The sequence below is a fragment of the Lathamus discolor genome, chromosome Z (assembly GCF_037157495.1).
Source record: "Lathamus discolor isolate bLatDis1 chromosome Z, bLatDis1.hap1, whole genome shotgun sequence".
Lineage (NCBI taxonomy): Eukaryota > Metazoa > Chordata > Aves > Psittaciformes > Psittacidae > Lathamus > Lathamus discolor.
In genome coordinates, this window is record NC_088909.1 from 17,948,205 (window position 1) to 17,966,276 (window position 18,072).

An 18,072-nucleotide genomic window follows, 5' to 3' on the forward strand; every position below is an offset into this window, starting at 1 on the left:
CTCAAAAAGAGAGGCAGGGCTCTCTACATTTTAATGAATGTAGACTTGTCTGTAGAGCTTAAGCATATGTCTAACTTTGAGCATTCTGCTCTGATTGGGTTATGTACTTGCTTAGTTTAGATGTGTGCCATTGAATATAATGGCAGGGAGAATATATCATCTTTGTGGCAATGATTTCACACCAGCAACTTTTACCCTACAAAAAATACAAAAATTATGTGACATTTATAAAACTCTCTGTTCCTTTATATTTTACTTAAAGACAGCTGTAAATATTTGTCTCGGACAAACTGTTTTAATGTTGGAAGAAGTCTATCAATAACCAGAATGGTTGTGGAGTTTTATGGTGGGTTGTGGATTATTCGTGTATTCTGTTGGAGTATAAAATAGTGTTAGCTGCATTCAGTAGCCTGGGAAATCAGCTCTGATGAATGTCCAATGACTAGGATTTCCCACATAAGGTCCTTCATACCAGGAGGATCATTTACACAACTAGAAAATCCACAGACAAGAAAACTCCATGTAAATATTTTCTAATGGAAGGTGACAGCAAATACATCCTTGCCAACATATGTCAAAACTGCCAGAAGATCTGTGCAGATGGGGATTAACTTTTTAGCACTGTCATCTTAAGAGCCTTGACAGGGAAACATTATTTAAATGTTTTTCTTTGACTGCATATGACTGAAAATATGTTAATGGTAGATAAAACTGATATAAAGCAGTTAAGGATACTGACATATAGTCCAAGTCCACACCTCTTACTTTATGGTGAGCTCTGCGTCAGACATCCTTGAGAATACCACAGCTTTAAAATAAATTGACCTTCCTTCTCAAATGAAATTTGATGATTTGTCTCCAGTCTGATAAAAGAAAGCACATACTAGTATATTGCTTCTTTTCAGGAATATTTTGTTTTGCTTTATAGGCTCTTTAAAAGTAAATTATGTTTTAGATGTTGTTGTGACTTCTCTGACTTTCAGGAAGAAAACAGTTAATAATAATTTCTTTCCTTTCAGATCCCATGAGCCTACATTCATTGTGCAGTTTACATATAATAGCTAATAAGAGTAGAATGTACTGAAACTTAAACAAATCTATTAGAATCACTATGGCAAGAAACTGGGAAAATGGCAGGAAAAATGAACAATGATTTTTGTAAACCTTCCAAAGGTCAGAAAAAGGCTTTCAGTAAGTATGCAGAGGCTAGAAATCAAATCCCATTTCCTATCATAAGAAACCAGTTGTTTTAGCAGCAGTGGTTAATGTACTGTATGTGAAAGATTTAAGACTAGTTGGAAAGCTTTGCTTCTGTTTTATTAGGCTGCTATTGAAAAGCCAACAGCATAACTTCAGCTAGGTGCTTTGAGATTTCTTAATGGGCTGTCAAGGGCAAGACACCAGGTCTGCGCTATACTAGCTCTTTCCTGTACATTAAAACAACAGGGGCCAAATGATCATATACAGAAGTATGAATTACTTGATGCTTTCTCTGTTCCATATGGTCAGCCATGTCTTTGGCAATTAATCATGTACAGAATCAGTTGAGTGCTCTCTGAAGCACTGAAGTCAACATATAGTTGTACCTGTGCCAGTGGGGGCAGTGGGGGTTGTGAGCGTAAAATAGCAGGATGAAGAGCTGCTGGCGCCGGAGCCAGAGCAGCTGGCTTCTATAAACAACACTTTTTTCCTCTTTACTTTTTTTTTTTTTTTCAACTTTCTTTGACAAACATGAGCCATTTTTCAATATCATCTGAAACATGAGGGTTGCTGAGTGAAACTGTGGTATCTGGCATAGTGGATTAATAAAGAAAAAGCAGAGAATTGGGTTTAATGTGCCCAAATTGCTGGGTGATAACTTAAACCATGCTGGCTGCTTCCATCTTATCAATGAAAATGGGTGCATTTGCTCATATTTTAAGTAAAAATTTTGAAAGTAAAGAAGAAATGAGCAGTGGTTTGTAAGCAATTACTAGCTTTTTTTATTGCACAAGTTATGACATGTTAAATTAACATGGCTTAATAGATTGCAGGTTCTTTTTCTGTCTAAAAGGCACAGTGTTCTAGTTCTGCAGAATTCCATCAAGATACTTTTTGCACTAAAAGTAAAACAAAGCAACAAAAATAACAAGACACTGAATGAAACTTAAAATTTTAGCCCTGCTTACTGATTTTACACTTTATATTTTTCCTTTCTGTATTAGTTATTGATTATTCAGAGATGACTGCTGCATGAAAGTAGAAGTGGTTAGTAAGGATTCAGAAGCTTATCCTATTTAAACTGGTGGTGAGTAGATTAAATCTTAACTCACAGTGAGAAATCTGATTTGTTGACCCAATAAAGTGGGACCAAGAGACAAACTGTCCCAAGTGCCACTTTAGTTCAGACTGAAGGCTAATTTGTCTGACAGAATACAAGGCTCCATGTCTCCAGCTATACAGCATTTCTAACCTTAAATCTGGCTCCTTGAGAGGTCTGTATTGAAGGAAGGAAAATCTAGTTTTTAAAGACTAAAAATTTACCAGTGTGGGTTTTGGCGTGTTCAGAGGTTGATTTTCTTTTCTGTTGTTGTTTTGCTTGTTTGAAAGCATGTTGTGGTATTCACCCAGGATACATGCAGTTAGGCAGGATGGTGAGCTATAGATGTTGAAACATAGTTTCTCCTTCTGTATATATAAGAAAAAAACAAAATATTGTAATCTTGTTACAATACGTAGGTTTGTTTTGTTAAGACTCATAAAATGGATCTTGAGTGTGTAACTGGGTGCATAGTAAGACTTGGTTATAACTGAGTTTCTACTCAGTTTTGTGTCACTTGGTGTATTTTGTCAGTGGGAATGAGAGGAATATGATACTTGTCTCTTATCTTAGTACCTTTCTTTCTCACAAAAGGGAAGATGCTCTAGTGGCTGTTGCCTGGTACATCAGTAAAGCACTAGATTTAATTCTGCCCCTGGACCAGGACAAAGGTGAAAGGTATAATTTCCTAAATACTGTTTTTTAAACAGAAGGCTGGATTTGCAGCTGCTCTCTTTATTTGTATATATGTGTGTGTGCGCGCGTGTGTGTGTGTGTGTGTGTGTGTATGTATATACGTGTATATAGCTTTGGGCTTTTTTGAGAGGTGGGTTGTGTGTCTGTTTTTAAGACTACACCACTTGGGACTTAGAAGAAAATGCCCTTAATAAACTAACAGATATGTAAGGAGAATTGAGGAAGATTTGCTGAAAATATTAACAGTACTACACTGAAGAGGCTTGCTGGCCATTGAGGCAAGGAGTTGCTTCCCTAAAGTGATAAGCAGTTTGCATAATCTCGTTGCTTAGGTTGTCCAGGATATGTTTTTGCCAGGTCAGGAAGCAGAAGAAAGAAAGTTTCAGCAATTTGTAAACATTACACCCTCAAGAATCTCTGTGAACACAAGGATGAGATAAGACAGGCTGTAGAGCTGGTTACACTGTTTATTTGTTCTACTGTCCTGCAGTCCCAAGTGTGCTCAAAAACACTGGGTCGGTGTTGAGTCCAGTTCAGAATCTGAAAGCTTCACTCAGCGCTGGGCAAAGGGGGGCTCTGCAGACAATTATCTGTCATTAGAAAACATTAAAAGAATTGAGACACAAGATCAGATTTTCTTTGATGGGATGTGCAACTATAGTGATTTTCAAAAGAGGTCATTCCTGCCCTTTAGAGCAGGGTGGTATTGGCTGGGTTTCTGATGGATTTTTATCAGTGTTGATGTGAGGAAATGGCTTTCCCAGCTGATAACATCTTTGACTGAGTTTCTTGAACCCTTGACCTTTATCAGCCAACGTATATATTGAATCCTCTTGTTAAAAATAAATCCCAAAACAAGTTACATGGAAAATAAAACTTTGGAAGAAACATTTCTTATAATATTATTTTACCCGAAATGCTGCTTTATTTGTTACAATTTAGGATTTTTACTGAGATGAGAAGAATAGCAATTTGTTAAGAAATGCCTGTATAAAAGCTACATACCGAGCCCTGTGCTCACGTTCTGGGTAACCTTACTGCCCTCAGCACTCTTAGAAAACAAGCAAATCAGTTAAATTGCTCTGTGGTGGTGTTGTATGTTGCTTAATAGTACATCACAACATAGATGAAAGGTGTTAAAAGAAGGCTGGAGCAATATAATTGTTCTCTCAGTAAAAAAAAAAATTATGTTCAGTTTCCAGAATTATGATGTTTCTGTAGATGGAGGGGGCCTTAGGTAGTAGAACTCTGTACCAAAGCTGAAATTTGGCCAAGCCATCAGAATTCATACAAAAGTGTTATGTGACTGAATACTTGGAGAAGTGGTCACCCATCTTCTCTGATTGATAATGCTTTAATCGCATCATAATTTCATCAGATTTTAACTGAAAACTCTTTAGGAACTATCAGTTCTCCATGCTCTACACTCTGGGAATCACTTATTTAGGCGATCTTGATGTTTGTGGCCTGCATGTAACTTCTTTCAGCTTAGTGAGGCAAAGCGTCATTGAACTTGGCGCTTTTCAGCAGACTTGGAGAAAAGCAGACTTATACACCATCAGCAGTAGATTTCTTTATCCCATCCAAGGATTCTGAGAGGGAAATCTTGGTGTGCTGTAACCTAGCGGTGTGGCTACAGTCTGTTCATCTTATAATAGAGAGATAAACTTTAGTTGTAGTGCTGTGTCAAGTGTTGCACGTGGTAAATATAAGAGTTAAGGCCCTAATAGGTATATTTATTCTGAATGACAAGGAGTATTAATTTACATCAATTAAATAAAGTACATCTCTTCATCTCATATAAGCATGTTCTTATTTGCTGAAGTTCTCTATCAAATCCTGCTTGAAAATGTGCAGCTGCTAGAAGTGAGTGCTGGAAGTGAGGGTGGAATCAGGGTTGTTGAAGTTGGCGGATATTAGAGCTTGTGGAAAAGATGATGTAGGTCAGCGCAAGGGAAATCCATGTCAGAGAATCCTTATCTGAAAATGCTCTCTGGCTTTTTGTTTGCTTTGTAATGTCAAAGCAGGGTCAAGAATGTGAACTGTAAAGACAGAGTTTTGAACATTTTGGGTTTTTTACAAGAAAATGTTCTTTTTGATGTGTAAGTCTCATTTGACGGGGTAATGCATTTTGGTAGGCCAACTGATAGAGCTGGGAATCAGGGAAGAAGATGATTTTTTGCTCTTTATCATCTGATGCTGGTGTAATAAAACAATATTTTATTTTCTGTCCCTATAACCCCTGTCATGCTTATCTCTTGGAACCACCATGGCAGGGGCAATGTTACCACTACTTTACATAGTTTAAGAAGCATATAATCTGCACTATATTGTTTCTTATGGGGAAAAAAACACACAGGCAGTCAGGCCAAGGATAGATCTTCCTGTTTTCACAAACTGAAGATAATAACAATCTTTTATCTGACAGAATTCCCAGAAAAATCTTAGTGGGTGTATGTTTGGGGAGGGCAGAATGTGATGTGGGTGTGATGTTGAGGAGAAGGCAGCATGCCATGTCTTCGTTATGTTGTTCTCACAGGAGAAGTCATGCTGGGAGAAGGAATTGCAGCTTTTGGTGGTGTCTGAGTTGTGTTTTCAAACTCAGTTCTACAACTGCTCAGGTTATAAACTTCTTTATTTTTGCCTCCTTTTCTGTGAAGAAAAAAAAAAGATATATGCAAGCATTCTGTCCATTTGGTCAGCCTTCCCGAAAGCCTTTAGACACTTTGATATGTTTGCAGAACATGAGACTGAAGGTGAGAATAGCAACAATAATTGACTATCAGTGGCTGGTTAAGTGAGAAAGGCAAATATAGTATCTTCACTGAAGGAAAACACTGCAGCATTGACAATAGATCTCTGTTGTGGTTGGACTGCTGCACATCAAGTCAGCACATGTGTACTGGTTGACATATGTGTTAGTAATCAGCACGTGCCATTTCTTTCCCGATCTGGCAGACGTGGGGAAGCGTAGGGGAAGAACTGGTGAGCCAGTTGCTAATTACAGGCAAAGATGGAGTGAGGGAGTTGGAGTTGTCATACTTCATCCACCCAGCAAGCTAAGATCTGCAGTTTCGTTACATCATTAACTGTTAACACAGAGATTCCGTTATCCTACTTCACAGATGACTTATCCATTCCATGTGTGTATATATGCATTTTAGCAATTTATAATTTATTCTATAAATGAAAAGACTTGCTACTTATTTACTTGAAATGTTTAGTGATAAAGAGAACATGAGGAAATCATCAGAAATTCCTCTCAGAAGACACAGTACGAACAGGTATTTGCTTCTTTAGAAGGATTAAATGGGAGGGGGCAAGTCCTCAAATGAATGCTCTATTGAGGGAAACATTTCTCGACATAATTTGATACAAGAAAGTGTTTAGAAAAGAAAATAATTATCTCAAGAAAATGAGTGCTAGAATGCACAGTGTCTTGTTATGTTACTTAAGGCGATGAGATTTTAAGGTTTACCTTATGTGCCATGTATATTGATTAAATACCAAATATATGGTGGCCATTTCTAACCATCATTTACTGTATTGATCTGTCAGCAGTGGAACGGTAATTAAAAAAGCTATTGATTTACTGTCCTAATTTTCTTATGGGCTTTTTATTAATTTTACACATTGTTTCCTATTTCTAGGTTATAATTTTTATGTGTTTTTTTCCCTTTAAGACGAGTCTGGTCCTCTCTGAATTTCGAAAAGAGGAACGAATTGAGGAGCAAAGGAGTAAAACAATCAGGTGTTTCTTGATAGTTCTTACAGAGCGACAAAGGCTGCGTAAGGAATGGACAACAAGGTGAGAAATCTTTGAAAAATGGCAAGATAATTAAAATTGAGAACGAGTGTATAATACCCACTCTTATAAATCCCCTTTGTAAGAGTGGGGGCAAGTTGATGTTTGAAAGAAAAATGTAAATTTTTACTGGTCAAATAATATTTTTACTTGAATAGAATAGTCACTGGTTTTCTTCTAATTTCAGAGTTACTTGATGGGGTAGAATGTTCCCTTACTGTGCTTATAGAGTGCAGTCTACTGATAATAGCTTGATACTGATATTGGAGGACTGGTATCACCTTAAACGTTTCCTCATATTGCTTATAACATGAGCAGTACTCTTTGTTGGCATGCCATGCTAATAGCTGCCCTTCTTATCTGCTTTCTTCCTCACAGTTTCTTGTCCTGTCCAGCCAGTGTTAGGCATAAATAAGATTGGCATAAATTGCTAGACTTTGTGTCATGTAACTGTGATGTATACTGGAGTTCTTAAATTGAGCTCATTGCCGTGGTAAATCAGATGGTGTTGTTAACAATTTGAAAAAGTTGTTGAAGTTTTTATTTGAAAAAGTTTGTTACTGGAATGTAGTCAGATGAATGCATTTCAGAAATTACAGATACATCATACTTGTAATTCATTCAGAAGTACATGAATTCAAAAAGGAGAATTTCCACCATGTGCCACTTTGTGTCCTTCTTTTTAGCTGCTAAATGAGTTGATGTCACCTTTTTTCACATCTGTTTCTAAAAGCTATAGATTTATAATCATTAAATAATCTTTTCTTGTTTCTTGTGATACATAAAATTTGTAAGTCTGAAATATTTCTACCAAATTTACAGTTTTCCTTTAAAATGAGATGTGCTGTGCTTACAACTCAACACAGTTTTTCGTCAAAAGTATCTTTATTAGACTATGTTAATCAAAATTAGTAATTGATTGGCATGATATTTTTTCACCTGTACTAAAGGTTCCAGTTAAGGGAATTCTCCTGTGTTTTGTTACTGTATGATACTGGAAAGTTCCTTAAAGTTCTGCAAGACTGAATTTGAAAAGTTAATTGTTGATACGGGGTCTGACAGTTGAGTGGCTTTGCTGTTCCCAGTAATTACTTGAAACAGTTTGGAAGCTTTAGATAAAAATTAAACATTATTACACAGTAGCAATTATTATATAAATTAGAAGCTGTGTTTTATAGTTTTGCATTCTTGTGAGTATGGAATCTGTCTTTGCATACTAAGCAGTTAAGATCTCAGAATAGAAAAGAGTTTAGTAAGGTGGGTCTACCATATTGTTGGTATTATCATGTGGCTTTTGTTTGTTCCTGTTTCAGGAATTTAAGAGGTTTTTGTGGGGTATTTTTGCCTTCTATTGCCATGCCTACTAAATAATGCAAATGGTTCAGCTACACTGGAAACAGAAAATTGCGTTAAGGCTTTTCTGTGGGCCACATACATCTTTGTTGTGAATGTAAATAGAAAGCTTCCTAGAGATAAGAAAAGACTAAACAATTCTGATGAGTGGAATATCCTTTTAGTGTTTATTTAGTTTAACAATAATTTCCCAATATACAAATTCATCAGGAATTGTGGCAATCTGGACTTATTTAAAAGCAATGAGTGTTAGGGTGCTTCTGGCCTCTGCTTGCTCCTCACAATGTAATCGGAGGCTGGCGTTGTAGACATAGTCTAGTCTTTGACAGAGAAATGCTGAAGTTCTTGTGTTGGGGGTGGGGAGAGGCACAAGCAGATGAAGTGCAGGCCTTCTTTAAACACCTGAAATAAAATTTCAAGTGTTGTGCCTTGAAAGTTCTGAAAGAAAGTGTCCTTTGAGTATTAAATATCCATAATCCTTTTCTTTCCATTTGATGTTTCCCATTCCAGTGACCTATCTGAGAATCTCATCCATATAATGTGCATAAACAGACTGTTACCATACACCTCACTTTACTTCATCAAAGCTTCAGCTAGATGTCGGGAATGAAGCACTGACTGTGGTAGCCATCGGGCATACAGTGGTGAAAGTTATAAAACGTCCGTTGTGGTACTAGCAGGGCTGCCCATGTTTCAGAGATCAGTCTATTGTGTACTTTGGAATTACATGAGAAAAATGTGCTTGGACAGGAAATAATTAGCACTTGTCAAAGGGCAGGCAATAGGTTACAGTATTTTACTTTCAATGGGCTATCAGGGGATCAGCTAGATTAGATAATAGAATTTTTTTCCTCAGGAAGTTAAATACAGATGACTCTAATTACCTTACATTGTGCATTAGAGAGCACATTACGAACAGTACAACTTCAAGAAATTTAGGTCAATGAAGGGAGGGCAGCTGACAAAAACTTTACAGTGCTCTTGGTCTTTGCAGAGTTATGTAAGCATTCTTTTCCTCCATGGGTTTTATTTGCTTCATTGACACCTTACATGAAAAAAAAATGTGTGCTGGGAACTGTTACAAAATGAATGATTCAACTTTTAGAAAGATACCCTTTCTCAGAGAAAGGCATATGACCTGTTTCGGTACGTATCTACTTGTATCTACTTGGCTATAGTATGTCTGTGCATTATTTGCTTTGAGCTGTACCGCTGTCTCTGCATATTAATAAACTAAAATTACTCTTTCAGTTTTTATTCCAGCTCAGTAGTCCAAAACACATGATAGTGCACTTAGTGTTATGGCTCAAAATTTCATATGCTTTTGACTAAAAGGTGTCATCAGTATTTTAAGTATCTGAGCAGCTCTTGTATGGGTTCAAGTTCTGTTGTTGAGTGGTAGTGATCCAAAATACTGCCCAGGTAGGACTCAGTGAATGTCTTCTAAGTGTTAACAGAAATGGTCCAGAGTCTCTGAAGCCCCAGATTTGTTTATACTGCATGATAGTGTTTGATGGACAGGTTATTATAGCTGTTAAAGAGCTGCTCTAGCCCTTTGGACTGACCTCTTATTGACCTCTGCTTATAGAAGGTCACTGTTCAGATTATAAAGTAAGGGGAACCTTAGAATCTACTGTAACAAATAGAGGGTAAAGGGAACAGCTGTGAATTTTGGATGAACCATGCAAGCCTGTATAGACTTTTTAGGGTCACTGTATGATAATGAAAATTGTTACCAAATTATATGGAAATTTAACAGCAATAGTGGGAAAGAGAGGGTGGAGTCTAATGCATTGGATTTGATAAATGAAGTGTGAAGTTACCCATCTGGCTCTAGACAGCCCCCTTTTCTCTACAAAAGGGAAACATTTAAAAATAACCATGGTACATCTAGAATCAATGACCCATACAGAGAGCTGGAATAGATCAAGATTTAATGGTGGCTGTGGAAGAAATTATCATTTGAAAAGTGAAACAAAGGATGAAAAAGTACAGTTCAATATCTGCACCTGATTAATTTTCAAGAAGACCTTAAAATTTTTATCCCATTGATGATACTATTGACATTTTTTATTTTACTTTTTAACTGTAACCAGAAAAAATGTTGTATCAGAAAGGAAGAGTTTAGCCAAAGAGGGCCTGAATTTCAAGAGGGAATGTTGCAGTTTTCCTGATCAGTAAACGCCCAGGAGAACTGGACTATCATTCAGTTTCTCCTTATAGAACTTGTATCATGTTATAGTTGGATTGTATTTAATATTTGCACTTAATTGCTAATAGTTTCTTGCTATGTTTTTCATATAAATACATTTACTACCAAACTAATTTGTCCTCAATAAATCAACAATAGATTAACATAAAAAGATAATGTTTAACTGCATTGAAATGGTTAACTGCAAGGAAAAAAATGGTTAGTCAATTATTAAAATAAATCTCTTTTCGTGCATAAATCTTCTTCTTCCAAAATGGCTTTATTATGACACAGACTTTGATGTCCATTTCACTATTTCCCTGAATGGAATTGCACCATATATCTCAGAGGAAATTCGGACAGGTAACGGAAAACGTGAAGTGTTGGGGATAGAGTCATAGAGTCATAGAATAATTAGGGTTGGAAAGGACCTTAAGACCATATAGTTCCAATCCCCCTGCAGTGGCCAGGGACACCTCACACTAAACAATGTCACCCAAGGCTCTGTCCAACCTGGCCTTGAAAAGATAGACATAATAAATAGGAAAGTTTGATAGGAAAAATAGAATTATTTATGATTGTTGTATTTTCATAGTTGTGCTACTTAAGTTTTCTCTAAGTCATCGTGTAATGACAAATTGACATAGTGAAAAGAGAATAAGCATTCAATAAATAATTTGGACCAAAGTAAACACAAAATTCATCTGGTTCACGAGATAAACAGCAGAAAAGTAATAATTGATTATATCTTTTAACAATCAATAGCTTAAGACCTTGCTTCATTGAAAGAACGCATTGAAAAAAATATTTTTGTGAGGTCATCCACAACCCATAACTTTTTGTAAATCAGGTCACTGTGTATTTTTGGAATTGTTATATTTTTCCATCTTTGCACACTTCAGGAATAACCCTCTTACTCATGACAAATCGTATAAGTTTCAGGTTTTATGCCAAACTTGCGCTATAATTCCTTAGCGTTCTTTGCCTTTGTCAAACCCCTTCTTAGATCTCACAGTTTTGACAGAGCAATATAAAGGTGTGTATTTCTTTTTCTAGCTACAGTGAATGTTTATCTTACTACTGAGACAGTCTTATTGCTCAGCAGTGAGATCTGGATTATTATGTGGATATTTATGTAGGAATTTAAATTATAAGTACCTAGTGTGAGAATTGAGTCCTAATCTCAGTTTTATACTGTGAATGCTGTTCAGTTTTATTGTAAGAACAACAAAGAATATGACAGTGAAATCCTAAAAGAGTATACATGTTAAATGAGGTACACACAACTGTTGTGTTTAGTTTATGTAACATTGGAATGACAGAGTTTTTTCATGTTGAGGATTCCAGTGTCCAGTACACATAGCTGCGACATCTCCAATGGGCTTTCTCTAACAGTTGTCCTCTGTGGACAATATGTATGTCAGCTGTATTAGGTACACAATATGTTAGCAACAGGCATAGATAAAAATTTTGGTTTATCATTTGGGAACTCATAGCAGAAAGAAAAGAAAATTATATTCATATTCTTTGATATTCCTATTTTGTATGTATGCATGCATATGCTCTTTAAGAGAAGAAAATTAAACTGTTCACCACCCAGTATGTAACCTAAACCAGTGTTTCAGAAAGGAAATATACAGTGTGACTTAGATGTCAATGCTGAGTACTGTATGTTAATAAAGAAGATATTTTGAGGCAGATGGAAAACCAACCTTGCAGCTTTCAAATGAATGGAGAAAACACTGCAACTTCAATGAAGTTGTCAGGTCTCCTGCTGTAGTTATGCTTAGACATCAGCTGCCTTGGTTGACCTTTGACTTTTCTCCAGTTGCTTATTACCAGGCTTCTTTTGCTTCCCCTGACCCTTCCTGTTTTCTGCCTCTGTCTTTCACCTGTGCTTCTTGTCTGGAGGAGCCTTTGAGGCAGCCAAGCTTGGAATCAATAGGTACAAGTACTTTGTGGAACAATGGAAATACTGCTTGATTAAATGCTGCTGTTTAACCACCACTATTCTTTCCTTTGAAACTCTCTTGACCCATTAGCCTTGAAAAGACTTTATGTTTACAGGCTGTGACTACTTACAGAAAATGCTGCTTCTTGCCTTGTGATGTCACTATACACACAGCAAATATGGTGCAAAATATGTGTAGGAACTTAAAACAAGTAGTATTATAGGGCAGTCTAGTCAAAGTTGCAGAAGTTCAGCTCTGTATGAGGCTTCTGTGGGTGTCACACTCTTCATTAAGGCACTTCATAGGGATTGTTTACTCTGAGGGTTTCCTTTATCGTTTTAGTTTAGTTTTAATGTTTCATTTCTGAAAACCATAAAGGGATGTGTCATCCCATACCTGAATAACTACTGAATCAAAGTTCTTTGGCACTTCCCTTTTTTGATTTCATGCTTTTCTTCTTGTTATGTCAGATGGATTGTTCAAAAGGTGATTCAATGACAGATCCAAATCTGACAACTGACACAAATTTAGTGCTTGTTTATAGTGCAATTAAGGTTTCCAAAACAAAAAGTGATGAAGAATTTTCCTGCTCTATCAGCATGCATTTGATGTTTTGGTTTGGATGGGATTTTTTTTGACTTATTTCACCTGGACGTGTTTCTAAAGTCAGCATGGCTGACATTTCCTTATTTATGTAAGCTTTCATGATTGCAGTACAAGAAAGATAGTTAGTGTTGTTTTTCCAGTGGTTTGACAATGATTTGCTCACCACCACTGGGAGATCTGAATGCTGGAAATGGAGATCATTTCATTTCCAGGCTGCAGAATACTGGAGATGGAATAGATCACGGAGGTAACAAATCTATAATCTGTGTAGACAAAGTGTTAGCCATATCATCAGACAGCTGAACCACAAAGTAGCATTGACATCAGCTGTCATCATCCCTGTAAGAGAGAATGGTGTCTGCCAGAGGCAGGGGAAAAGGAGAAAAGCCTGGAGAATTCAGTGTGGTGCACAGTGCTCTGCAGCTGCCCACATTAGCTAAAGACCTGGTGTTATAAATTAGGGATAAAGTAACTGGTCCAGAGAATGAAAAATTATCATAGATTCATTTTGTTCTATCCACTGAGGTTTCTTTGTTCTGCAATACCAATCCGTACCTTCCTTGGCCTTCAGCAGAATGTGCTAATGTCACAGTATGTAACGTGTCCATAAACCCACTTGCAAACTCAGTATGCATTAAAACTCTGTCTAAAACTAGATTTTCAAAGTCAAGCAATTCTAAAGATAGAATTCTCTATTCTGTAAAATAGTAGAAGCCTTATCCAAACAGGACTTTAATGTTGTTAGTAGCATTGTCATAGCTTTATCTGTCACAAAGCTGAACCGAATAAATTCAATTTGGAGGATCCATGTTAAATAGTCTGTATACATTACCAATACAGGAAAAGTAGAGGGTAACATAAAGGGTTTTACCTAGCCAAGTGGTGTGCTTATCGTGTCATGGCATGAGTGAGCAGATACTTACAGAAATTCATGACTGAAGACTTAAATGCTGTCAGCCTTATGTTATTAAAGTTTTTCCACATATATAGAACTTGATGGCTCCAGGGACTGGTGATGAAATACAAAGCCTTTTGTTTTCAGGTCAGCAGTTCAAATATGGTTCAGGTAGATAGTGCCAAAGATTATTCCCAGCGTGTATCTGTGTTTGATGGCCTGTGTGAAATGTGTTGGTTCTTAAGCCCTACTAGGCAGGTGTGTATATCATATAGAGCAACTGTTACAGCTGACACTAATTGGTACCCTTGCTGGCATTTTTTGGAGCAGCCAAATATTAAATGGATAAAGAAACTGAGTAAGATGGTGTCAGTGCTCTAAGCAGTCTAGACCATGGTTGTAAGGTAGTGATAAGCCAATGAATATCATGGCTGACTGTGGGCAAAAAGAGGGTGTGAATCTGTTGCTTTGCTCAACAGTTTGCTTGTACTGAAAGTTACTGTAATGTACACAGATAATCATATGAGCCGTAGCAAATTATTGGACAATGTTAACAGTGTTGGACAAGAGGGAAGTTCCATCCACCGGGAGGTGAAAGAATGGGTTGGAGATGCATCAACTAATCAGAGAAACTAAGATGAACTGGAGAACAAAATTGGGTTGCCTGTTTTTGTTTGTTTGTTTTCTAATGGATTTTTATGGATTTTACTTTATTATTAATTTACTTTGCTTATTTTCATTACTAAATAGTGGTGGACATTTTAACAGTTTAATTTGGCTACATTGTACTGTTTCTTTTGTCTAAATTTTTAAATCCTTATGTATAATTGCTGTGCAGTTATTAAATTATAAACTATGATGTTTCAAATAGCTAAAAAAGGAAGCATTTCTTATGCTGAAGATGTTCTGTCAAGTCAGAGAACTCGGGAATCTGATATGTAGCACACTTTTTTTTTTTTTTATTTTGTCTTATTAAATGACAGCAGCCCCAAATAGCACAGCACTTAAAGCATATGTAATAGTGGCAGAAGAAAATCCTACTATAATTTACTTGAATAGCTTAGCCAACTGAGAAGAGTTCTAGGTATGCAACACTCCAGCTGAGTGGTAATTCACAATACTCATATTTCCATATTGCTGTATTCTAGAGATTATCTGGCCTGGGTTGGTGATGGAGCAGCTACAACTCATGGGTAAGAAGGCTGTTAAAAGTAGCATCAGTGGATATGAATTATATAATTAGAAATTGAGATAAATAATGGAAACAAAAAGGTATCTTGAGATGTACCAAAAAGATTGAGAAACAGGCTCTCAAAATGCAGGGTTTATGGGGGAAGCTTAGAAAAGGCTATTGAGTATTGAAGTAAAAGCAGTAGTACTAGGAGAAAACAGTATTCTGTTGGAAAAGGAAAGTTCTGAGAATTTTAAGAGCTACTAATAAGAGGGTGTTCCACTCTGTCTGCAAGGGTAAGCTGAATGGATCCATTAGTTATGCCTGTGGATGTGCTAGAGTTAGATTTAGCTCCAGACGATGCTGGAAGTAATTTTTTGTACAGGTTTAGAAAATAGTCTTAATTTTTTTTTGTTGGTTGTTTTTTAGGCAAGTCAACATTTTCTCATTTTTATTTTCTCATACGTAGTAAAATCAACATTTGGTCTTTCTGAGTTCTGAAAAATATTCTCATCAGACTTATTATTGACCACTCAGTAAAGGTGGATTTGAACAAGTGCTCAGGAGATGTAAGGTGATCAGTGTGTCCATTTCAGTGTATATGACTTGCTAGCTACACAGCATGTTTATTGTAAAGCATAATTTACTACATATAAGGTCTCCTTATTTTATAATAGGCTGTCCTAAAAGCATTTTAGGTATTTGCCCTTCTTTTTATACTTGGAGATATGGATAATCCCAAAATCCAGATGTGTGTATTGGGGATTGAGGGGATGGTTGTAGGAGGAGAAAGGAGTGGACGAAAGGGGTTTGAGAGGTAAGAGGGTACAATGTTGGAGGATTTAAACTGTTTTGTTTGCCTGTAGGTGACACTGTTGCATCATTTATCTGTACATTTTCACATATCTTGTCCAGGGACAAAAAAAAAAAAGAGATACAAAATTAATTAAAAAAGTTTGAGACTCAAATAAATATGTTACACGAATGATTGCTTAAACCTAGGCTAGAGAGTAGAGTCTTAGATGCAGGTACATGAATTACCAGTTCTCTTTCCCAAAGATGGCAGCAGTTTATAATATTATTTTCTGACTAACTAGTTTGCTAGCATTGCATCTTCAGTTCAGTATTCCCTTGACAGGCAAGATGCTAAAAGGATTGCTCTGTGTGTTTCTAAAGACTAATGTAATAAACCAAGATGATAATACTCTGATGAAGAAAAAAAAATCTTAATTTACTGCTAAGGTATGGTAATATAAAGTTAAAATGTTTTTCTTTGCTGAAGTCATTTAAATTAATAATGTGCGCCATTAAGTGAAATCTTGCAGAGGATTTTTTTTTTCTTTGCCATTAAGTATGCTGGCTACAGAGAAAATGAAATATTCTATGAAGCTTGAGCAATCATCTATCCCTAAACTACAGTGTGCCTGCTGCCAGATGTTCAGGTGCTGGTGCTGCTGCTTTGACATGTATATCTCTTCCAGGCAAAAACCCCAATATATACATCAGTCCAGGTGCAAGGTGGCCTTGCCAGCAAACCTGCCTCCTCCTAGCTGTGACACTCATCCACTCCCCGTCAGAATGTGTACGTTAGAAGGGGATTGTAATTAACCCCTGGAACGCATAGGTTTCACTAAAGTGATGTGCACAGTAATGATATTGTTAGCTTCCTTAATTTCCAGTTTCACCATCAATTATGCCATGTGTTTCATCCAGTTGGTGCTACCCTCCCAGTGTTAATTATAACCTACAAGACTGTTACAGTTAATTTTATGGCAAGCATATTGTCTCTTCAAGGCTCCATAGCAGCTCATAAATTATCTTGAAGGTAAAATGTAACTTGGGGAACTAGTTATGAAAATTCCATCCATCTCGCTTAGGAGGTGCAGCTGCTACTGTCAGCTGCCTCGCTGCTGCATTGTGAAGGAATTATGGTGGGTCAAGTTTAAGAGCCTAGGCCCAGGCTGTCACTGAGGAGGAAGGCTGTCCTGGCCCTGTCAGACAAGTACCTTCTGCCAATCCCTTGTGGTTTTGCTTTGCAGGCAGTAAAAGGCAGGCAGTGCAGGTGGATAGTCCCCAAGCTGTCTCTATTCATTACTTTACAGAAACTTGTTTTAGGTAGGCAGGTACGGAGACCTTTTCACTGTTGTCATAATGTAAGGCATCATCTGCAAAGTGCAAGATAGATAACTCTATAAATAACTCACTGTTCTGTTGAGCTGGGGTGGTGGAGGGAAGATGATCAGCGCTGTCGATGCACATGAAATAGCTCGCTGGTTTGTAAAATGACTGTCGGTTTAATTGTAGCAATAGCTTGGTCTGGAAGAACACATCTGTTCGCTTTTATTTTGTATACACAGTAAGAGGAGGTGCAATTTCACTGTGAAGTAGTTTGTGTTGGAGTTACACATTACATAAATTAGCATGGGTTTATATTGGAATTATTTATGACGTCTGTGTGTGTCCCGTTTTTTCTGAAGGAATTGCAAATACTCATTTTAAAAAGGCGAGTAAAAATAAAGAAAGAAAGCAGCCTACTACTTTAACCAATGAACTCAGCATTCAGTGCTCGTTATATTTTTGTCATATACATTATTACTATAATGCCTTATTCTGCTTCTTATAATGATAATACATAAAGCTGCCACAAAAATATAAGGCCTTATTCTGCTGTCTCTTCCTGTAGTATTTTGTATTTCAGAAGTTTTAAATGCTGTCAAGGTTTGGGTATAACTTTAAGGGTAAAACCTAAGTACAAATCTAATTTCCTGAGAAGCTTTTTTTCCTTCCACTATTTTACCTTTCAAAAGAACTTCTGTGTTTACAGTGTTGTTTCCTAACCTCATTTACAGCTGGGAAGGCATATGAGAAGGAAGACTGAAAGCTGATACTTAACGCATTTCCATAGTCAACTGCTGCACAGATGTGAATGAGTAAATGTTGTGAATTCAATTGAGGACAAAATGAACAAACACAATAATGAAAACCAGAAAGGATAATGCATATAAATATACATTGTTCATTTGTTTTGTCAGTCATCGTTCAGTTTTAATTATTCTTGATCATTCATTATACAGGGAAGAAAAATGTTTCTAAATACTGCTGAC

At 36.7% G+C, this 18,072-nt stretch overlaps 1 protein-coding gene across 2 annotated transcripts in view; it reads left to right on the top strand.

The window, feature by feature from the left end:
- The window catches only part of FTO (FTO alpha-ketoglutarate dependent dioxygenase), a 253,797-nt gene that overhangs the window by 108,362 nt on the left and 127,363 nt on the right, over window positions 1–18,072 (top strand). For both annotated transcript variants that reach the window (XM_065664127.1, XM_065664126.1), the window contains exon 8: window positions 6,679–6,803. In XM_065664127.1, the coding sequence (XP_065520199.1) occupies window positions 6,679–6,803 (125 nt within the window). The remainder of the gene's footprint in view (window positions 1–6,678; window positions 6,804–18,072) is intronic.